This window comes from Hibiscus syriacus, unplaced genomic scaffold, assembly GCF_006381635.1.
Source record: "Hibiscus syriacus cultivar Baekdansim isolate YM2019G1 unplaced genomic scaffold, ASM638163v2 tig00110716_pilon, whole genome shotgun sequence".
NCBI classification, from domain to species: Eukaryota; Viridiplantae; Streptophyta; class Magnoliopsida; order Malvales; family Malvaceae; genus Hibiscus; species Hibiscus syriacus.
In genome coordinates this window covers 1,190,262-1,214,723 of record NW_024062835.1, presented here as the reverse complement: position 1 = coordinate 1,214,723, position 24,462 = coordinate 1,190,262, and the positions used below count along the sequence as shown (strand labels likewise).

Genomic DNA, 24,462 nt, shown 5'->3' with positions numbered 1-24,462 from the left:
TACATTTTGGTCACTAACCAAAATTTGGGGTATTACAATTCTCTCTTTTCCTCAAATTTTCATCATGTACTTGTTGCAAAATGACGATAATACTACTTTATTCATATCTAATTTATTTTTTTCATATAATTTCTTCAACTTTAAAATTCATCCCAAGAACCTTACATAACAAATGAAATGGTTTAATTCCTTAGTTCTTTAGCTCCATGTTTTTAATAACCAGTCCTCCTCATAAGTCAAATTCAATTGAATTCTAATCTTCTCTGTAATGATATCATAGAAAAGATTCGACAATATCTATGAAGTATCAATACATGAAACACATTATGGATCTTGTCCATTTCAGGAGGCAATGCTACCTGATAAGCCTCTAGTTTGACTCTTTTCAAAATCTCATGAGGTCCATTAATTCTCGAACTTAGCTTTCCTTTGCGTCCAACCCACAATACTTTTTTCCAATGCGATACCTTGATAAATATTTTATCACTCACTTGATATCCAATATATTTTCTCTTTAGAGACATTTGCCATTTCGGAAGCTATCTTGAGATTATCTTAAATGATATTTTCCCTTTTCAAGTTCCATTGTAACTCGTTACTATTCCCAATAAGGGATAGAATTTGGTTACCATAATTCAGAAGGCGTTTGATGCTTTACTTTAACTCACTGACATGTCATCCATTTAGAAAGAAGCTCGATGATAACTCTTTTTATACATGCTTTTAAATTCTTTCCTCAATAATATAAACATTCATCAGACTTAACCTTAAAGTCTTTAGTTTCAACTTTTTCCACTTGTTCTATCTTAGTCGAAAACAACAATTTTCATATTTTCTTTGAAGATCCTTCACTTGATCTAGCAACATAGGCTTTAACTTTATTCTATAATCAGGGCATCATCTTTCCTTAAATATAATCACGTATTCAAAACTCTCAGAACATAAATGTCTTTCGGCTTTATTGTATCAGCCACCATATTAGCCTTTCCTATTTGCAGTTGATAAGCATGTCATCATTCTTTAAGGAATTCAATCAATTTCCTTTCTTTTCACTCATTCGAGTCAGCACATACTTTTGACATTTGTGATCCATATAGATATAATGTCACTCACCATATAAATAGTGGTGTTATATCAACTCAGTCCACTGCATCTGCCATTTGCACATTTCAGACTCTAATAAACCACTCATCAGTAAACATGATAATAGCATGTTTATCACATTCCAACTTCAATTTCACTGCACGAACCTAGCGATCTCGACAGTAAATGAATCATTATTATTCCTTGAAGACTCGGGTACGAGCACCTGAAATGTCATGGTGTGAGAACCTTGTACTTATATTAATAAAAAAAACTTTGATTTCATCATTCATCATTTTCACCTTCATATTATACTCTTGTGTAAATTTGGTTTAATTGCACAAAACACCCTCAAATTATAAATTAAAGGAAAAAGGGACGTGAGGCCCTCTTTTTTTTCACCAAATGTGGCCCTCAAACTTAGAAAACAAACTCAATGTGGCCCTTTGACCAATGGTTTTCGTCATTAACTGTTACGTTGCTGACATGGTCCACGGTGATTGGTGACGTGACTAATGATGTGGGAGATGAGAAATTTTGGTTTTTTGGTCGAGTTCGAGGGCCAAATTGATTTTTTAAAAGTTAAAGAGCTTATTTGATTTTCTTAGAAAAATATTTTTAAATTTTAAATTAAATTATAAATAAAAATACTAAATAAAAATTAAATTACTAAAAAATTTTAAAATATATATATTAACCAGAATAATTGAAAATGTTATTTTTAAATGATTCACTCAATTTAGAGATAAATTATAATGTGAATTTTATTTTATTTAGTAATATAATTATATTATTTTGTTCGTAGATGTCAATTCCAATGTGAATTTTATTTTATTTTTATTTTATGGAGACGAACTTGTTATTCCTTGGAATATGAAAAAAATAAGAATAATAAAATAATCTCAAACACGTGGAATCCATGTCCACATTTGCATCTAACAGAAATCGATAAGGGGACCACAATTTTCCTATTACTATTTTTAAATCAAGTTTATGTGAATTTAATTTTCTTATATCATGTTATATTTACTAAAAAGTTCTTTTCAATTATATAATTATTTTTATATTTTTTTAATTATATATTTCCATGATAATTTATACATAAATTTTAATTTTATCGCTTTTAAATTTTATTTTTTAAGACTTTATAATATTAATTTTATTAAATTTTATAAAAAAAAATTAGTGAAATGAATTCTAGACATTTAGAGTTTAAGATAATTAGAGGTAAATATATAAAATAAAATTTATATAGGATATACGAATTTATGTTTATATAAATAAAATTCAGGTTAAATTCGAGGTAAACACTAATAATATATTTTTATTTTTTATATTTAATTTTTTGAACATTTTTTATTTTAAATTTAAAATATTTTTATTTTTCTAAAAAAATTAAATAAGACCTTGAATTTTTTAAAAAATCAATTTAGCGGTCGATCTCGACCAAAATAACAATTTAGCCCATTTGCAATACCATTACTCATGTCACTATCTACCGTAGACCATCACGTTAGTACCGTAACCATCAATGCTGTAACCATTGGTTAAAGGGCTACATTGAGCTTGTTTTATAAGTTTGAGGGCCACATTAGATGAAAAAAAAAACCTGAAGACCACATTATTTTTTTCTAAAAATACGAAAGCCTAACATACCCTTATGCCTAAATTAAAATATATCTCCAAGATCACCCCATCAATCGTTAATTTCTTTGTATCAATAAATATTTTAAATACATTCAGTTCAGTATTTAACATTAAAATTGAATAGAAACTTTTTTTATTTTTTCCTAATTTTTTTTAGGCTTAATCTAAAACAAGTGCTCAAACTATACCTTTTTTTCATTTAGGTGCCTAAACTTTTTTTTGTCAATCCAAGTGTCTAATGTTAGAAACTTTACCATTTTAAGTGAATAAAAAGTAAAAAACATTTTTATAAAATAATTTAATATTTAGGAGTTTATATATTTAGGGATTTGGGATGAAAGAAAAGATGATGATTGGTCAGTAGGTGGATATCCACAGAGTTTGATTTGTGGTCGGAAATGACCGACGATGGCTGAAAATAGAGATTGAAATTAGGGATTTTGGTGTTGATTTAGAGATTTTAGGGATTTGAGGATTTTTTTAAATTTTAGAGAATTTTGAGTTTTTTAAAATATAATAATATTTTTAAGTTTTTTTTTAAATTACTAGAATGTGAAACGTGTCACTTAACGGAATTTTCTAATGTTATTACGGTTGGATACTTAAAATGATAACGTTTGTAACGATAGACATTTGGATTGACCAAAAAAATTATGCACTTAAATGGGAAAAATTATATAATAGGGTTTTTTTATATTAAATTTTTTTCTAATAGTCTCATATGATTACAAAGTAAAATATATTCATAATTTTCTTAATCAATTCACAACTCACATGTGCAAATATAATTGTTCGAATGGAGAATTATAATTTAACGAATTAATGATCAACACATGTTCGTTCATTTCCGAAGTTAAATTGTAGTAAATCTGTAGGCATTATTATCGCATTGCAGGCGGAACTCTGGAGTCTATTGGAAATTTGAAGATTGTCTGGACCATGTGTATAGAATTATTTTAAGTCCAAACTGACAGCTCTGTTGCCGCAAAGCTCTGTAACATGGTTTCAGACAAGTTTACCAAGATGGCTGACCCAAATGCTTCCCAGATTTTGTTCTTTGATTCACCACGGTCGACAGGGAAGGATCGAAGGAGGGACGAGTAGAGGCAATTTTCTCCTTGAAAATTTAAAATTAGTATATATTTTCAACTGATAATATTTTTCCCCTATAGCCCTCTTAAAATTTTAGAGTTCGTCCCCTAGAATAAGATTTTACGTCTGTGTCTGGCTGTTGATCCTATTTTGTTCTTTGATTCACCATTGTCGCAACCGTCTTTTGGGTGGACCTGAAATTGGGTTTCGACTTAAATAAATCACGGTAAAGTCGCCACCGATCATTTATTTTTTTCGTAAAAAAAATTTGGTTGATCGAACACCATCTTACCTGATCTTCGTTTTACCATAAATGTGTCGGATTCGGGAGTCGGTTACAGTCAAGGAAGGATTAGCATCCTTAAACTGCCCTTTCGGTACCATTTTAATTTCTCAGTTGTTTTAATAACGAAAATTAAAATTAAATTTTAAAGACTCGATTTGAATTACTTACATTTGATCGACTAAAATTCCCTTAAAAAGTCAAAAAGATGTTAGATTGTAAAATAAATAAATAAAAGGGTTTTAAAAAGAATAAAATCAAGTTAAAAGAAAGAATAATAGAATAAAAATAACTAAATAAAAAATGAATAAAAATTAAATTTTAAAGGAAATAAATAAATAATAAAAAGAGTGAAAAAATGTTAATTTTTAAAAATAAGAAAAAAAATAAAAGAAAGAAATGTTAAATTTTGAAAGTAAGAAAAAAATAACAGAATAAAAAGAAAAAGTAGAAAAAATAAAATAATAAACTTAAAGGTCTAAATTTGAATAAATTGAAATTCATGGATTAAATTGATGCTAAAAATAAGTTGCAAGAGAAAAATAAAAGGTTAGGGGACCAATTTGAAAAATATAATAAATGTAAATAGGGATTAAATTGAATAAATTCGAAATTCAAGGGTAAATTTACAATAGGTGACCAAAAATGAATTACACTTTAAACTTACAGAGAATGCGGAAATAATTTAAAAGTCTGATATTTTCACTTTAGTCCCTCGTTATAAATACCCAAAAACCCAAAAAAATTATTTTAACCTTAACCCCCAAGAAAATCTCTCCCCTCTCAAAAAAACCTCTCAACTCATGCTTTGGCCGGTAGAAGACTGGCCACCCACCGGTGCCAAACCGCCGCCCGGTCCGCCGTTCTGGCCGCCGTCTCCAGTGGCCGGAAACCTAAAGGCTTACCCCTTTCGAAAGCCCTCAACCCCGAGAATCAAAAACCAAAGCCCAAATCCCCCCAAATCGGCATAGATCTAAAAAAGTTCATTCGGTTTTTTACCTTTTCCAGCGTACTTTCTAACTTCCAACGGTTTCTTCCTCTCCGACGACGCTCTCACGCGTTCCTGCCGACCCTTGATGAGGCAAAGCCTTGCCTTTTGGTTTCGGTTTTGAAAGTTTATGGTTTTGTTTTTTCGATGTTTTTGGTTTGGTTGCTTTCGGTTTTGGCCGATTGTTGCTTGTGTTTGGCGGTTTTTTGTTTTTCTTTTGCTCGATGTTACTATATGTTGTTTCGTTTCTTGGTATTGTGATGGTTGTTGTAGTCTTGTTGCTAGTCTCGACGAGGCTTTTATAGCCTTCAATCGGTCGTTTGGGTCTCGATGATCTCGGGGTCATCCCCGACTTGTTCACGTTCTGTTGAGGTTGCCGTTGGGCCGAATATCCCGGGATGGTTCAGTCACGGGTGTTCGGCCGAACGTTTCGGCCAACTTGTTGGCGCGTGGGCTCTACGCGCGCTGCTTACTTCCTCTTGTGCGACGCTTGACTTAAGGACGAAACCCTAGTGGACCTTTCTTTGCATGTTGGGCCTCCCACCGGGTCTGCTTGCTGGGTCAGGCTTGCAAGCTCGGTTGGGCTTCCTTTTTGTACCCGAACTTTGGAACTTTGGACTTATTGGACCTGAAAAACAAAAATCGAGAAAAAATTAATTAATAAAATAATTAATAATTAAATAATATATTATAAAAACTAAAATTAATATGTTTTCAAAAAATCATTTTTAAAACTATATATGATATATGCGTTCAAAAATTATTTTCGAAACTATATAATATATATGTTTTCAAAAATTGTTTTTCAAAACTATATAATATATATATTTTCAAAATGTTTTCAAAAACTATATATTATATATATGTTTTCAAAATGTTTTAAAAAACTATACTATATTAATATATATACTAAATAGGCCCCGGACGAAAATGAGTTTCTACAACCACTATTGATCTTTCATAGGGGTGTAAATGAACAGAGTATTCAGTGAATTGTTCGTGAACCATTCGTATAACGTTTGTTTGTTAAGCTAAATAAAATAGCATGAACAAAATATTTTATATTCATTTAATAAACGAATGAGCACAGACAAATGTGTTGATGTGTTTATATTCATGAACAAGCTTGTTTATAGGCTCATTTATGAGTTCATTTATCGACTCGTTCATTTATGCTTATGAACAAGCTTGTTTACCCTGTTCTCTTTTTTTCCTTTTTTATTTTACATTTTAAATATTGGTGAATGTAGAAATTAAATTAAACACATAGTAAAGTTAAAACTTAAATGGTGAATTTGACCAATGTTTTTAAAACCGGACCAAATCTTAAACCGATGAAGGTACTGGTTCACTGGTTCAATCGTGGTTGAACCGGTTTATATAAAATAATATTTTTTAAAAAAAAATTTACATAATATTAAAAGTAATATTAATATATATAACACTCTTTTTAAGTTCATAATATTAAAAGGCATAAAAATATCACAAGTTATAACATATATAAGTTAAATACCATAAAATCAAGTGAAACAAAATGATTCAAATAAACTACAACATAATATTTAAGGTCAATATCTAATGAAATTCATCAACAACTAAATAAAAAAAAGTATATAATTGATACAAGTATCAATCATCATAATCAGAAAATTAATTTGGGGTTGAAAAAAATCATAACAAACGACGTCGTTTGGTTTAATTTTTAAAAAAACAGAACCAGTGAACCGGCCAGTTCACACCGGTTTTGCCGGTTCTTGACCGGTTCTACCGGTTGGTTCTTTGTAAAACTGGTTTTATAGGGTGACCGGACCGGATAGGCAACTGGTTCCCGGTTCAACCGGTCAAACCGACCGGTCCGGTTTTAATAACACTGAATTTGACAAAGTTTAAGCACTATTGACATAATTTTACCATTTTTTTACTTGCAAATGAAAGGGTATAACTAAATATTGAACTTATAAACTAATGATAAAAAAACACTAAACGTAAGTTAAACGAACATGTTAGTGAACGTTAAATGAACACGTCCAAGAACATATAATTAAACACGTTCACGAACATTAAACGAACACATACGCAAACATTAAACGAACACATACGCGAACAACGAACACAAACATCTTTAAAAATAAATAAACGAACATAAACACGATACTTATAATTTAAATGGACATAAATCAAACATGAACTCAGTCAAAAACAAAACTAACAAACACAAATATAACCTTAATTGATCAAACTCGATTATCTATTTACACCCATAATCTTTCATGACCTACTCCATCGGAACATTTCTGGTCTCTACTGTGAGTACATGCTTTTGCTTAGTCCTTTCAATTAAAAAAATTAGCAATGACTAAAGGGTAACCAAGTGTCAAGAGTAGCAAATCTACGTGTACTTGTCTACCTTAAAATCTAATTTTTTATGTTATTTATTTATTTTTATTAATAGTGTTAAAATTTTATTTGCATATACTTTATGTAAAAGTTTCTATTATTTTTTTTACAAAAGTAAATATGATTATTAAATAATATATATTTTAAATACATTCAACCATTTGAGTAAATGATAAATCACACTTTACAATTATTAATACTCGAATTTCTAAAACCAACAATAATTTTTTAACACGAAAATAAATATAAAAACAACATAATATTAAAGTCATTTCATAAGTGATGAAAGCAGTGCTAACTTTTTGCAGTCCCATCACTGAAACCATCAATCTGCGTAGAAAGTCGAAAAATTTGCACCAATTTCAGGAGCTATATGTAAAAGATTAAGACATCGCTGTCTCATTCACAAACGCGTGCATGCGAACAAGTGTGGGGGCACTCGTGGAGACAGAGCACAAACACTCAACAAAATAATATATAAAAATATTGCATTCCACCCATGAATCATAACATCATTGATTAACCCATCAAACCACTACAAATCACAAGTCCCACAAGCAATAAGCCATGCGCATCAAAAAAGTCTTCCACACAATCATATACTACAAGTAATACGTAAAGACCGTAACAAAGCAAAGCATATGCATCACAATCTTTGTATTATACATGCCGTTGGGGGGAATATGGGGGCCACCCTTGAAGATGAACATCATTGGAAAAGGGAACCCGCAAGGAGAAGAAGAAAGTGAAGATTGGGACACAAAACACCACCTAAGAGGCGTGCACTTAGCCACCTTTTAAGAGGGTCCCTCCAAGACTAACCAGTCTTCTCATTCACACTGCCAAACCATCATTCGCTAGCCTGAGAGCATTACTTTCTAAACCAAAGATGAAGACTAATGATTAACATCCCTTTATTGGGACATAAATATACTGCAATATCCCTTCTTTCTATAGAAAGATGTCAAGGCCAAATCTGACTTACATTATTGAACACAGACTTGAGAAGATTATTCCAAGTTATCTGTCCACTATGTTCTCATGGAAGACACTAAATTATATGCAACACATGCAAATCCATGCCAACTGAATGATAATGACAGATCCTACCACTAACACAAGCAATAAAAACAGTGGCAACATTATAGAGTATTAAGTCCAAAGGCTTTGGCTTTGAGTTTAAGGGATTTCAAGTAATCAATGGTTTCGTCAAGAACCATAATTGCATCTTTGCCCTCCCCACTTGGAATTAAGCTTCGTAAAACACCAACAGTCATGCGAATCTTATCTATTCTCATTCTCTTGTAGCCTGTAGATGAATTTGCATCACCAGATACGGGATTTTGGTCATTGACGCAGCTAGAATCTGCATCATCCTCATATTCAGAACATCTGTTAGGATTCACCGAAATGGCTGTGTCCATGAGCAACGGCAGAGTCTCAGGAATTTTATCCACCAATCTCGTTCTCTTATTGCCTGAAGATGATTCTGGACCACCAAATACTGGATTTTGGCGATTGGCACAGCTGGGATCAGCATCATCCACATACTCAGAGTTGGAACATCTGTTGGGATTCACTGAACTGGTAGTGTCCATAACCAATGGCACCGAATCATTACTCCCATCAAGCAGTTTCCGCCTTTTAGTTAATCCAGAAGAACTATCAACCTTTTCAGTTCCTCCCTCAAACTGCTCATCACGAACTGTCATTGTACTAGGAGAATGAACTAAACTCGTAACTTCAACATCAGTAAAATAAATATCATCATCCGAGTACAGCAAGGCATTCAATTCTTCAGTATCCTCGTGCATTTCACTTTTTGCATCAGTCCCATTCTCATCAAACATGTTGGTGGATACTGGTTCAGAGTAAAGATTTGGGTTTACTTTCGTTATAGGATCCTTGTCATTAAATTTCCAACCAACAGGAGATTTTAGACCCCCAGAGGTGCCCTTGATAGGAGTCCCAATAGCAGAACTAAAGATCAAAGTAGTTTGATCACCAGATTGATCAAAAACAAGGAATCTCTTCTGAGCATAGTCAGACTCCTCGTTAGAAATGATTTTTTCAGCAAGATTCTCATACGGGTTAGCTGGAAATTGCAATCTCAAAGAGGCATTCAAGACAGATGCATGTGACAAGCCCTGCTGGAAGCGGGGTAAACAGTCAAACCAACCACGAGGTTCCTTAACTTGGCCAACCTGCAAGTAAGGTATTTCAGGATTTGCATAATCTGGCAGAGTTCCGGCAATTGAGGCCATAATACTGCCAGTGTTTATGAATTGAGGATTAGTACTTTGCTGAACCAAAGGATGTGGAGCAGCCAAGGAATTCAAGTTGGGTGATTGCGGATTGAATTGCCGCTGAGGAAACCAGGATCGACAACCTTCTCCCATCTTACCGGAACAATCACCTACGAAAACAACCGAGTTAACTGGAGAGGGAAAAACACACACACACAATATCCCAAAGAATAGAAAGAAGGTATTCATAAAAATAAAGTGGTAGCAATACATACCAAAAGTTGAGTGTTGTATAGCAGCAGAAATAGTAGTTAACTTGAAGTTGCTCTCAAAAACAAGGGAGAAAACAAAAACAAAACAAAAGCTCCACCTTAACTTGGTCGTGCAAATACAAAACTAATCTACGTAACAGGCTTAAGCAAATGACGAAAATATTCAGCCTGCAAAAAAAAAGCAAGAAAAGAAAAGAAAAGAACCTCAATATTGGCTTTGCACAAGTTTCCTAACAAATCATCAACGACAAAATAGAGTGGGGGCAAAAAGAAAGAACAAGGAATCTCATGCGTTAAGAAAAAGAAGCAAGCATCACTCAACAAAAGGGCATCTAATTCTTTCGTAAAGACAGATACATCTAATTAAAAAACAAACCTGGCAATCCTGAAGAGGTTGAAAGCGTGCTATAACTCTAACTACAATGGTGGCACTCCCTGCAATACCATTTTCGTACTTCAATGCCCGGAATCTTGTTTGGCTCGCTGCTTGGCACACCATAATTACGACCCCAACCCTTCAATATGGCACAATAAAGAAGATCTCCAAGGAACTTAACAACTACTACTAAACATACTCTGCCTACCAAGATCTACACGATTACTCTTGGATTATAACTTTTGCTCTATGGGTTTTGAAGATATTCACTACTCAGCTAATCTGACGGACATAACATGGAACAACGATGAAGAAAGTGGATCCCATGGACGATATAGAATAGTAAGATCAAAGCGTGGATGAAAAAAGAAATTTTTTTTGCTGATTATGAAAATTACAGAATCACTCTACAATACAAGTTCAAGGAGAGAACTTTTCCAAAAACATGGACTGACTGACTCAACCACCACCGCATGCTGCTCCTTTCACTGCAAAAATTGTCACGGTTCACTTTTTTCTTCGTACGAAACAATCCAATCAAAGAACCCTGCAAGGGTCAAAACATTCATTATTTCAACTTTCAGATACATAATCTCTTCATTGTACGGACTAATCTAGTGCAAATATGTTAACATAATAGACGAAATCTAATAAGTTAAAGTGCATCAAAACAAAGTAGCCATAGCTATAAAAATAGTGGAAAATGAGCTAAACAAAAGGTCAAAGAAAATTAAAAGCTTGCTACACAGATTGGGAAAATCCAACAGCTAAAGACTGGGAAATGAAAAGCATCGGAGAAACTAACTTACAGAAAAGGAGAAAGGAGAAGTAACCCAAAGCCCAAATCAAGAAACAAACTGAAACCCCCCTCTAAATTGCTCCTATCTTAACGCTCTAAAGAGAAAAATAGGAACTACATAAATTTTGGGCTGTATTCCGCTCGAATCTTTAAATTTTGGGCAAACTACATAAATAATCACTAATGATTTAGTAAGTTTTTTTCCAACTGAAGTTTCAAAACTAACGTTTTAGTCACTAACATTACGATTCATAACAAATTGGTCCAGTTACTGGAGTAATATATTACTGATGTGGCACGTTAATATATTTTTTACCTCATTTGACCACATGAGATCATTTTGATTGGCCATCATCTCTTTCTCCTTCTTTCAACTCACCATTAATTATTTATTTCTCCAAGTCCATTTTTCTCAAATCCTTAAATTTCCCTCTTTTTTTCTTTATCTCCTCTAATCATAAACCCATATGCAACTCTATCAACTTTCTTTCACGACAACCGAAACATCGTCTTTCTCCCGCGTTGTGACATTTGTAGATTTTATCTTTCTAGAAGCTTTATCTTAAAAACGGAAACAAATGGGAGTTAGTTGTTTCATACGAGGATTGAAAATGGGTATCGGGCGTACAAAAGCAAAACATTTGTATATTTGAAAATGGAGACAAAAGATACATACATGCGCCAAATGAGATTGGCACTAGGCTTGACCTGGAAACGGTTCTTGTAGAAATTTTGTGGAGCCTTTTCAACCTCGAGCTCGATCTTCTGGGGTACTAGCATCAAGGTTGAATTCCCAGGCTTGTCTCCCAACGTTGTTGTTGGTGTTGTACAAGTGTGAACCATCAACACCCGCCTTGCCCCTCCCCCCGGAAAAAAAAACAAAGCGTTACAAAAGGTAATTGAGTTAAATGTTAGATATAATAATTTAGGTTTTTAGCTTCTTAACAGAAGTTAGTTATTTTAGTTACCATCCTTCATAACTTTTGTGTTGTTATTTAAGGAAGATCGATTCCATTCTGTAAACATTGAATTCTTCTCTGTGTATCAGATGTTATTTTATCAAGATTAGCTTCCTAAATTCTGAGTTCTATTTCATCGTTCTTCTCATTGTTTTTTATCTGCCATGGGTGATCTAAATGATCAATTCAATAATGGTGACAATCCTTATTGTCATAACGGATCTCCGGATTGTCATAACGTCACACGGAGATCCGTTATACTTGAAAAATTTGTATTTGGGAAGGCGATGAAATTTAATTTTTGAAAATAAAATAACTTTTGAGTCGCCACAAACCTTTAAATTAGGTAGGTTGGAAATCTTAAAAGACAAAAAATGGTCTGCGCTTTACTAAAGATTCATTTTTAAGAGTTCGAGAGTCTATTACGTGTGGGGAATGATGAGCACCCCCTAACACCCAAATTTTGGTACCTAAATGATTATATGTTGTTTAAATATTGGGAGTTACAAACTTCAAAAATATATTTAAATTATGATCCTTATATTTATTCAAATTTATTTAAATAAGTGTCAATTTCAAAAAAAAAAACAACTTAAAATAAAGAATGCAATGGGTCAAAAAGATTAAATAGCCCAAAAAATATTTTTATAGAATAAAAAATATAATAATTATTTTTATAAGAGAAAATACGTTATTTGGTTCGAACAATCCTTGAAAATGCACTTCCTTTATAATTAGGAGATTTTTTCATAGATTCCCCTCACAAAAGATGTTATTTCGCATTTTTTCACAAAGATAAAATAAAATAAAACAAAATAAAAGTGAAAAGAGGTGAAAATAATCAAAATAAATAAACGTGGAATAAAGAAAATTATCGAATACAAAACAAATATTTATGCGAAAAATCCTCGAAAAGACTTATTCCCTTGTAGTTGGGAGATGCATTCGTAGATTTCCCTCACAATGAAATTTTCCCATTTACATATTAAAAACCATGATGATTTATAGAAAACAAGGTGGAAGTAATAATACCAATGTGCAAATAAATAAGGACCAACATGCAAACTTTCAAACCCACCATCTAGATTAAAATACCACACAAGTAAATGGGTAAATAAATAAGACTGAAACATAAATATTAAAAATTACAGGCAAGAAACATAAATATACCATCAGCAAGTTCAGTGACTAAAATAAAATAACAGAAAGAAAAGTGCCAAAATCAAAATTAAATAAAACAGGAAATATAACATATTAGTGACTAAAATGAAAGTAATAAAACTAAAGTACTAAAAATAAATAAATAAAACATAGAGATTTAGGGACTAAAATGTAAAATGTGGCATGAAGTAGAGGGACCTGGAAGAAAATAAACCAAAAATATATAACATGCATAAGAAACAGGTAAATTACAAAAATAATCCCTTCAGGTGACCGTTTTGCAAAAATACGCTAAACTTAGGGGGACTTAAGTGCAATTTCCCCTTAAGTTTCCCATAAATATCAACATTTTCTTTTTTATAATTTTCATTTCATTTTTCATTTTTTTTAAATTATTTTTAGAGAGAGAGGACCCTCTCTCTAAAAAAACTGGTGGGTTACCATCGTCGTCTGCCGCTGACCGTTGCCGCCGTCGGTGGCCGATGGCCACCAAATTACACTGTGATGTCCGTCTGGGCCTCTCCGTCTCCGATCTAGGGTCAATTTCGCGAGAATCAGCCCCAAACTCCACGAATCTAGCCGAAATCGTTCGGCCTTCATATCTTCGATCTGCCGTCGTCCGTCGTCCGATCGAGTCAATTTTACAATATGTTGTTATCCTCATCCTTGCGCAGCTTCTCACCGTTCGGATTTGGAAAAGAGGTCTCGATCACCAACGAAGATCCAGCCGAAGGTAACATTTCCCCTTTTCCTTTTTTTATTATTGCAAATATATATAAATATATATATATTACGAAAAGGAAAGAACCAGAATGATTTTTGCCTTAAACTATTTTTTTTTTGTTTTGATTGTTGATCAAATTGTTGTTGTTTATATTTTTTTTGATTGGGTTATATACCCATTACAAACTTATCAATCAAACTTGCTTGCTATTGGTGGATAACTGTTGTTGTAGTTGGTGGCAGGGTAAGCCCGGGGTATGGCAGTCTACTCGGGGTGTGGAGGCATGGGCATGGTAAGGTGACTGGCAGTGTTGGCAGAATCCAGGTTTGGACCGGATTGTTTGTTGGGCTTCAGGTATAGGCTTGTTGAATTTGGCCCGAGTCTTTAGTTGTAACTAGGCTCAATTGGGTTGTTGTAAAGCCTGTAAGAAAAATGAAAAATAATAATAATAACGTAATTTAAACCCGGACAAAACGGGTATCTATACGAAAGAGAGGTTTGTGAAGGTTCCCTTGCACGACTAGGATTAAGAGCACAACATGGTAGTTGACGTTGCATGCCTTCTTTCTCATGGTAAGTTGAAATTGAAGTTAAAGAATAAGTCCAATGAGCTCTCTAGCATGTCAGTTGACATTGCCAAGTAAGTAGTTAACATGCCACATAAGCTTTCCGTCCTCCACGCTAACGGTTGTTAACGTCAAGTGACCAATTTGTTATAAATCGATAATGTTAATGACCAAATTGTAAGTTTTGAAACTTCAATGTAGAAAATAAAAATGTACTCAAAGATTTGTGACCATTTATGTATTTTACCATTAAAATTTTCAATAGTTTATGAGTTTTGGGATAATTTCTATTTTCAGTTTAAATATTAACATTTTATATTGCTAAAATAATTTATTTTACAAATTTTAAATATTATTTGATAAATATTTTTAAAAAAATTCATAAATATTTTTTAAAGAATAATTAATAATTCACATATAATAATTTAAAATTATTTTATTTATTTTTTAAATATAAATATTTATTTTATATTAAAAAGTAATTAGAATTAATTGTTGTTGTACTCCATTCAAGATCCTCGATATACATCATTATTGTGTCTCGTAATCGTCGAATGATCCTACTTAAAATATCTAAAATTCTCTAATACCAAGGAACTATGAATATAAAAATAATATATTTGAAAGAAAGATCTTGAATACTTAACATCACTTGAAAAGAATTAACTAGCTAATATGACTTATAACATGCCCACATGATCTACTAAAATTAAATCTACTAACATCTAATCATATCTACTTAGCCTATCAACCTACGACTAACTATCATATCCCTACATACATGTGCACTAACATATCTTTATATAACCCCTCAAGCATAAAGGAAAAATGAGATGCAACATAAATGAAACCACCTTACTTTAATTCTTCCTTGATGTACATCTTCATAGGGACAAATCACTTTGAAATCTGCCAGCGACTAGACACCAAACTTATAAAACTTTCGATCTTACCTCAAACTAAATAATTCTAAAATTTTAACCCCTACTTTAAAGTGCGATACTTTTCAAAAATAAGATTTATAAGACACATCTTTATCTTATATGACATCCTATATTAAAAAATAATATTTTTATAATTTATTTATTTTAAATATCATTTCTTTAAATAATTAAAATAATGATATTATATAAATAAAATTACCCCAAATATTTTACAATAATACTGTTAAAATTTCCTTGATGTGATACATGTATATTGCAAATCCATCAAATGAGATGGCCCCAGCCTATTATTGGGTTATTCTTCATTTACATTTTTAAATTGTTTGATTACTTTTATGATTCTTTAGTTTCATTGTTTTTTATATAAATTTAGGATGAATATAATATAGTATTTTTTTTTTCAAATATAATCATTTATAAAGGCTTATGTTTTTGCATACACTATGCTTAAATTCAAAACTTCAAGAGATAACAATAAATCCTTTAATCATTAAGGTCGTTTTGTTCGTGTTTTATTTTCACTATTTTAATAAGAAAAATATGCGAAAATTATTGAGTTATATTTGGGTGTATTATATATCATAATTTCAATTAAGTCTTGATGAAATTCAATATTTCAAATTTTTTCATAATTCAAAATGATGAAGGTTATGGAAAATCTTTCTTTGAAAAACACCAATTAAATAAAAACAGAGAATCCCAATCATTTCACGCTGTCAAAGGCAGGCCTTTGTCACTCATTAAACCAAATTATGATTTTATTTAATTTTATCATTGTATCTATCGTTAATTGGATAATTAAATTAAGATGTTAATACAAAATTCAATTTATGCAAATTTATTTTAAAATTAACAAAAAAATAAAAACATAATGGTAAAATTAATGAAACTGAGATCTAATGAATTCTTTTAACAATAATTAAATTATAATGGTGAATCTGGTGTTTGATTCGATTTAATAAATTATTACGCCAATTTACCTTTTTATGAAATAAATAGTTTGAATAAAAAATTACCTAACTGCATTTAAAGGTATACCCATAATTTTAGTAACCTGAAAACAGATCTTGTCCACAGATAAGAGTATCCATTGTCCAGAATTATAAAATAGAATTTCAGCATTAACTAGAATAATAGGGATAAAAGAGTACTATATTTACACTTTAAAGCCATCTTGTTTATATATTTATCTAAATTATGGATTATAAGTGTGATGATTTATAAGTTAGTCAAATGTTTTAAATTATATTATTTGGTTAAAAAAAGGAGTGGATTCTAGCTAAGATTGACCCGGATGGCATCGTGTTGGCTTTCGACGGGAACTCCAATCTGTTTTGGGCGGAACGGTTCGGGAAAAAATTTGTAGGAATGAATGATTTGGAAAATCAGTAAGAGTGTAAATGAATCGAACTTGAATGAATAAAGTTGTGTTTGTTTGTTTGTTTGTTATTTAAGATGTTAGTGTTCGATTTGTTTTCGTTTAAATTTTCAGTATTGTGTTCGTGTTCGCTTATTTATTTTTGAAAGTGTTCGTGTTTATTCGTTTAGCGTTCACGTACATGTTCGTGAAACATGTTCATTTGATTCAACCCAACCATCACACATTAGAGTTGCACCCAATTCTTTCTCACGACACTTCAATCCATCTACTCAATCACGAACTCTTTGATACTATGACTCCAAATACACGTCTGAAACTTCATAAGGTGTTGGGAATTTTACATCTTATCCAACTTCTATTGACACTTAAATTAAGTTATACAACCATGGAGAGCTTGCTAGTTAAAAAGGAAGTCATTTATTTATTAAAAATTTAGATATTGTTTCACCTATCTTCTTGCGTAAAGTCTTTAAAAAAAGAGCCACTGACCATTAGTTGTTTTGAATTCTTTCTTCTAACCAATTCAGGTATAATTCCTCATAAGGTAAACTCATACTCACTTGAGATTGATTTACTTGTTCTTTCTATGTGATATCCTCCTACTGCGTCCTTCTTCATAAATGACTAGTGCTTCGTCTAAATTATTTCCTTTCTATGCCACTCATATTGTGATTGGATACTTTCTCGAGTTGCTTGCCTTATAGCAATAATCTCATCAACGAATCCCTCGTGTTCATCATCTTCTTCCCTTAATTGGGATAAAAATTCATTTATTTTTTCATTTTGTCTATTTTTTGTGGTGTCTTCTTTCAATATGTTCATCGTGCATTCCCTAATGACACATTTTAATAAAATAAAAATAATTTACATTTTATATTTGTATCAATTATATATAATCAATATAGATAACAATAACATTAAAAAATATATATATCACATACTAGTAACATTAGGGCATGGTGCAACATTTCCAATTTTATGAGCAATGTGCTCTTTAAGCGGTGTTATTCTTCCTTTCACAACTTTACCACAAAGTTTACATGCAACACTTCCTTTCGTATTTGGCACGGGAGTTCCAAAATGGCAACCCTATATCATTACTTGGTGTACCCTTTGATCTTTTTACCGGGAATTCTTCACGTGGTGGTATGCTTCATTTTTATTTATATACAAGAAACATAAAATTAGAATTAGAATTTATGGACATGCAGAAGAGAAATGCTATCCCAACTCAGGCCAAGACATAACTTTGACTAGTTCAAATAACAATTAAGGTGAAGCAGGGTCAAGAACAACGATTCTCTTTATGATAAACAGATCCATTTTGCAAGTTCGTTATTACGAGTAGTTCCTACAAAGGATCGGACTAATGACGTATGCACTACTTTAATTCTCGATGTAGATGCTACATAGTTGGTTCTCATCCTTCATAGACTACGAGTATAATAGGAGCATCTGTCGACAAAAGGATCACCCGAAGATGATCATCTCATGGCTATTGAGAATGAACCAAATCAGATAGTTCTATTTCTCAATCTTTCTAACTTGATTCAAGTAATATAATATAATATAATATAATATAATATAATATAATATAATATAATATAATATAATATAATATAATATATATAAATATAATATAATATATATAATATAATATAATATAATATAATATAATATAAATATAATAATATAATATAATATAATATAATATAATATAATATAATATAATATATATATAATATAATATAATATAATATAATATAATATAATATAATATAATATAATATAATATAATATAATATAATATAATATAATATAATAAACACCACTAACAGTGAAAAAATAAGTTTTTTTGCATAAACTAATAAATAATAAAAATAATTTAAGTGTATAAATTCTATTCAATCTTCAAAATAAGTTATAACCAATTTAAAAAAATTAACTCATAAAAATACCCATTATTATTAACTCCTTAAAACCCATAAAATTAAAAGTAACCCATCATTTTATTAAAAAAACTCATAACATATAACCCAAGTCTAACTAATTTATCTGACCCCTTTTGATCCAAACCCAAAACATTAAAAGTAAAATAAAAGTTTATTTAAAACCAAAAACATAAATAAAATAGAAAGTTATTAAATCCCCAAGCCTCAACCCCTTGTTCTTCTATCGTGTAAGAGTGAGGGAGGCTGAGTAAGAAAAAATAGAGGGAAAATAGGGTTAATTTTGTTTCTTAATGAAAACACGTTCCTTTTCTTCATTATTTTTTCAAATTCTTTAAATTTTGCTTATGCTAGCCTTGATTCCTACCAAAATATATATACATATAAAGATGATTTATAAAAAATAAAAAATTTTCATTGACTGCATATTACAAGTTACAACAAAAAGAAACAAGAAGCAAGATAAAAAAAGTCAGGTACTTACATGAAAATTATGAACTTCTCAAAGTGAGTTTTTTTTGTGATTTTGTTTGACTTGGAGTTTGAAGTTGGAGATTTTGAGTTTCAGTTGGACTATTTTTCCTTTTTGTTTTGAATCCCTGTTTTTGGCTTATATCGATTCAATATGGTTTTTTAATTGATTTTGGATTATTCTTTTCTATTGATCTCAGAATACTTTTTCTTTTTTTGATTGAAAGTAATATGATTTTTGCAGAAAAATATGTTCTTTTGTCCTATTGAAGTGTTGATTTATGTAAAGTGTATTGTTTTTGTTTTTAATGTTGTTGTAACGAGATATAACGGGAATAGGGGTTGTTATTTTTGCGAGCAGTTGTTATTCGTTAAGTTGTGGTCGCGAAAGATTGTTATTGTTGAAAAGTCAAGTGGCCAACATGGCCAAACTTTCGGTGCAAACTTTCGGTGCAAACTTTCAGTGCAATAAGTTAGCAGTAATAATAGTTGAAAGTTGGCAGCATGATTTGGTTGAAAAGTGGAATGGGAAAATTGCTCATTTAGTCTCTATACTTTAGGGTATTTACAAGATTAATCCTTAAGCTTCAACTATAAATACACTAACCCATTTAGCTTCAAAACCATCCCAAATCATTCTAGCTTTCTCCCAATACTAGAGAATTTAGATAGTTTTCTTGAGAGTTGTTTTCTCCTTTTTATCAAGAGAGAATTGTCATTGTTTTCTCCTTGTTAGATCGAGAAAAGTTGTAATTCCTATTTTCTCATGTGAAATTCTTCTATCTTTGCCCGTGGTTTTTACCCTATATTATTTAGGGGTTTTCCACGTAAAATTTGTGTCTTCTTTACCTTCATTTTTATTTTTTTTTTCAAATTATCAGTTGCGATTTTGCTCTATCCGATAGTCGTATTCCGGAACAATTGGCATGAGAGCCAGATTTGATTATGTAATATCTACTTATTGTCTTTGTGGTTGCCACCAAAAGGTGGATCCTCCAACATAAGAAAGTAAGAAGGTATTACTCATTCTTTGAAGGTTCTAGAGAACTATTTACGATAGTGAAATAGTGGGAGCTATCCGTAATAGAAGCTATGGCAACGAAATTTGATATTGAACAGTTCAATTAGAGAAATTTCTCATTGTGGAAATTGAAGATGAAGGTCATCCTGAGGAAAGACGGTTGTCTAGTAGCTATCTGTGAAAGGCCGATAGATTTCACAGATGACAACAAATGGATCGAAATGGACGGGAATGCTATGGCAAACATTCATCTAGCATTAGCAGATGAAGTATTGTCAAGCATCGAGGAGAAGAAGGCAGCTAAGGAGATATAGGATCATCTCACCAAACTGTACGAGGCCACATCGTTGCACAATAAAATTTTCCTTAAAAAGAAATTGTATACTCTCTGGATGCCAGAATCTACTTCAGTGACAGAGCACTTAAACACACTAAACACTTTATTTTCTTAGCTTACATCCTTAAGATGTACAATAGGAGAACAAGAATGTGCTGAACTTCTACTTCAAAGTCACCAGATTCATATGATCAACTCATCGTCAACTTGAAAAATAGTAATGTCACCAGTCTAGTCTTCGATGACGTTGCAACTACTATTCTACAAGAAGAAAATCAGCGCAAGAGCAAGGAAGACAGTCAAGTAAATCTGCAACAAACAAAAGCGTTGATAACGATGAAAGAGAGATCAACAGAACATGGCCAAAGAAACAGTCACAAACATGGTAGATCAAAGTCGAGAAGCAAAAAGAATTTAAAGTCTACAACTGTGGAAAAAAGGGCCACTTGAAGAAGGTTTGTTGGAGTCTAGGTAAAAACTTCAGTCCACAAGGCAATACCGTAAACACTTCAGATGATAGAGATGCTCTATGTTGTGAAGCGTCAACCACCGTGGAAGGTTTAAAGAGATTTACAGATATATGGCTCATTGATTCAGGAGCAACTTATCACATGTCCTCAAGAAGAGAATGGTTCCATCATTATGAACATGTCTCAGAAGAATCTGTGTATAGTTGCAATGATCATGCCTTAGAAATCGTTGGCGTTGGAACCATCAAATTGAAGATGTATGATAGAACAATTAAAGTTGTTCAAGATATACGGCACGTGAAAGGCCTGAAGAAAAATTTATTATCCTATGGATTGTTGGATAATAATGCAAGCAAGATTAAAACACGGAAAGGAATCATGAAGGTGTTCTGTGGAGCGCTTGTGGTGATGAAAGGCGAAAAGATAGTAGCAAACTTGTACATGTTGAATGGAGAGACTTTGCTAGAAGCAGAAGCCTTTGTTGCCTCATGTAGTTCAGATTCTGCAATGCTATGGCATCATAAACTTGGACACATGTCAGAACAAGGAATGGAAGTCCTTGTGGAGCAAAATCAACTTCCAGGCTTAACAAATGTATCACTTACTTTGTGTGAGCATTGAATAACCAGTAATCAGTACCAGTTGAAATTCAACAAATCAAATTCTAGAGGCAAAAGTGTTCTAGAATTAGTTCATTCTGATGTATGGCAAGCACCAGTTATATCCCTAAGCGGAGCAAATACTTTCTATCATTTATTGATGACTACTCCAGGAGATGTTGGGTGTACCCTATTAAGAAGAAGTGAGAAGTGCTTTCAACTTTCAAAAACTTCAAAGCACGGGTGAAACTTGATTCTGGAAATAAGATCAAGTGTTTCCGAACAGATAATGGAGGAGAATACACAAGTGAAGAATTTGATGACTTTTGCAGGAAAGAAGGCATCAAAAGACAATTCACAGTGGCGAATACTCCTCAACAAAATGGAATGGCATAGTGGATGAACATAACTTTGTTAGAAAGAACAAGAGCAATGTTGAGGGTTGCAGACCTAGAAAAATCATTTTGGGCAGAAGCAGTCAATACCGCCTGTTATTTGGTGAATCGAGCTCCATCAACTGCAATAGAGCTGAAGACATCAATGGAGATGTGGACTGGTAAACCAGCTGATTATTCAAACCTCCATGTATTTGGAAGTATAGTGTACGTTATGTACAACTCCCAAGAAATTTCAAAGTTGGATCAAAAATCCAGGAAATGCAAATTCTTTGGGAATGCTGATGGAGTAAAGGGGTATCACTTGTGGGATCCCATTGCCCGCAAAGTGATCATCAGTAGGGATGTTATCTTTGTAGAAGATAAACTACAAAGAAAAGAAGAAGATGGTAGCACTGAAAAGTCAGCACTACAAGAAAATATACCTTTAATGACACACGAACGATGACACACACTAATTTATGACTTGCAAAATAGGTGTGTCATAAAAAAATGTCATGTTTCTTAAAATATGAACGATTTATGACTTACAATAATGTGTGTCATATTTAATAGTCATAATCCAAAAAATTTGTAAAAACACGGAGTACACTTTTAATTGTGTGTCATCTGTAAAAGTCGTATTTTAATTTCCCCCCATTATTTTCATCATTTCCCGCTTCCCTTTGTTGCTCTAGAAAATTAAGCATTCAAACGACAGAAACTAGATGGAGGAAAATCTAGATAGGTGCTTTTATGCTCTTCTCCTCAGCATGTTTTAGCTTCTGTGATTTGTAACTTTTATCCGAAGTTTTGTCTCTTTGTTGCTTCCCTTTGTACCTTAGCTTCTGTGATTTGTAATCTTCTGGCACCATTCGTTTCAATGGCAGAAATGATGAGAAATGATCAGACTTCACCAGATATTCAGGTCAACACATTTTCTCTCCTGAATTTTCTATTAGTTTCATGCTTTACTTCTTCAAGTTATGATATGTTCTGTCTGGAATATTTTAGACAGAGCTTTTGCTCTCTTTTTCTGAAGCTGCTAAAGGATGCACAAAGGATCTATGTTTTGATGCATTTATTCCTTGTGATTCTTGTGGTAAGTAGAGTAAAAAGATTGCTTGAATTATGACACATTCAAGAATCTTATAAGCACAAATATAGTAAATTACATGCGTTAATGCCCTTCTACTTCTTAATTTATGTTTGTCCAAAATTGTTCTGTATTCTTGCTGCTAATATTTTATAGCATTATATTAAATGTATTTCTCTATCTTTCCATTTTTGTGAAGGATTTCTTCCTCCAGTTTTTATATATGTAGTTTTCTCATGCCTTGTTTATTTCTTAATGCAGATGGGTGTGGCTATCCACCAAATGCCAAAGTTTATTTATTCAGGAATATTGTATATCATGCCAAGGATCCGGGGTTGTTGAAGGTGTTAAGGAAGTTAAAGTTACAATACCTGCAGGTAGATATTAGCTGCTTTTCTTTGACAAAAAACTTTTTCAAGTTCAGAAGATTTGAGACTTAGCTTTGATTCTTAGCAGTTCATATAAAGAAAGGGTTTCATAGGAATTTCTCATATGGTTTATCATATAGCCTTGAGATCAAATTCGTAGCTCTTTTTTTTCTCTCCCCTCATATGGTTGGTTTTTCAGATCTTAGAGTGTTATTTCTCTCTCTTTTTTAATTTTTTTTTATTTTCCCGTTTCCTTTTCCTAATTTTTTATTGCAATGCTTCGTTAGTAATACAGTTTTAGGTAATTTACCCATCTTTATGAAAGTGTTACGTTTAGTTTCTGCATTTTGCATGGATGCATGAAATATCAAACTAGTTCTAGGATGTAACCTTTGTCTGCATAGGTGGCTACTTGACTGTCATAAAGAATATGTAGCTTAAGATTGCAACATTAATTTTATTGAATCCTTTGTATTTTTCTATAAAATGATTAGGTGTGGATTCTGGAGATACAATACGTATACCAGAAGCTGGTAATATTGAGCGAGATGGAAATCAACCTGGTAACTTGTTTATTAGGATAAAGATGCAGTTCCTTCTATTGCCTTGTATCTTTAAGAAGCGCATTACTGAAAGTAGGTTATGTGCAATTGTAGATTCATTTCTGGTTTTGAAAATTTCTGCTTATCAGTTTTGTTGCTTTACTTTTTCTTTGAGCTGGGATACATAATACCTTTTCATGAAACTAGAATATGACCAGTTTTGAAACTTGATTTGAGGTTGCCAAATTGGGTAGCAGAGAGGTAAATAACTAATTCCTATTTGATGGTCGAGTTATATATCATCCTTTCTTCTGAAC

General features: G+C 32.0%; 1 protein-coding gene and 1 long non-coding RNA gene across 2 annotated transcripts; both read right to left on the bottom strand.

Annotated features, from left to right (window-relative positions):
* Positions 1 to 8,573: 8,573 nt before the first annotated feature.
* LOC120138938 (transcription factor bHLH143-like) lies at positions 8,574 to 10,105 on the bottom strand. The gene is made up of 3 exons (XM_039154318.1): positions 10,012 to 10,105; positions 9,073 to 9,906; positions 8,574 to 8,997 (listed from the first exon to the last, which is right to left on the bottom strand). The coding sequence occupies exons 2-3, from the start codon at positions 9,887 to 9,889 to the stop codon at positions 8,633 to 8,635; spliced, it is 1,182 nt and encodes a 393-aa protein (XP_039010249.1). The 5' UTR covers positions 9,890 to 9,906; positions 10,012 to 10,105; the 3' UTR covers positions 8,574 to 8,632.
* A 671-nt stretch (positions 10,106 to 10,776) lies between these two features.
* LOC120138939 lies at positions 10,777 to 11,306 on the bottom strand. The gene is made up of 2 exons (XR_005517577.1): positions 11,194 to 11,306; positions 10,777 to 10,931 (listed from the first exon to the last, which is right to left on the bottom strand). It is a non-coding gene; the product is annotated as an uncharacterized LOC120138939 (long non-coding RNA).
* Between the last annotated feature and the right edge of the window lie 13,156 nt (positions 11,307 to 24,462).

Coding starts and splice junctions, on each gene's coding strand:
- LOC120138938 (XM_039154318.1), bottom strand. CDS start 9,889: ATGGGAGAAGGTTGTCGATCCTGGTTTCCTCAGCGGCAATTCAATCCG. Junction 8,998..9,072: donor GGTTATGGACACTACCAGTT/CAGTGAATCCCA, acceptor ATCGCCAAAATC/CAGTATTTGGTGGTCCAGAA.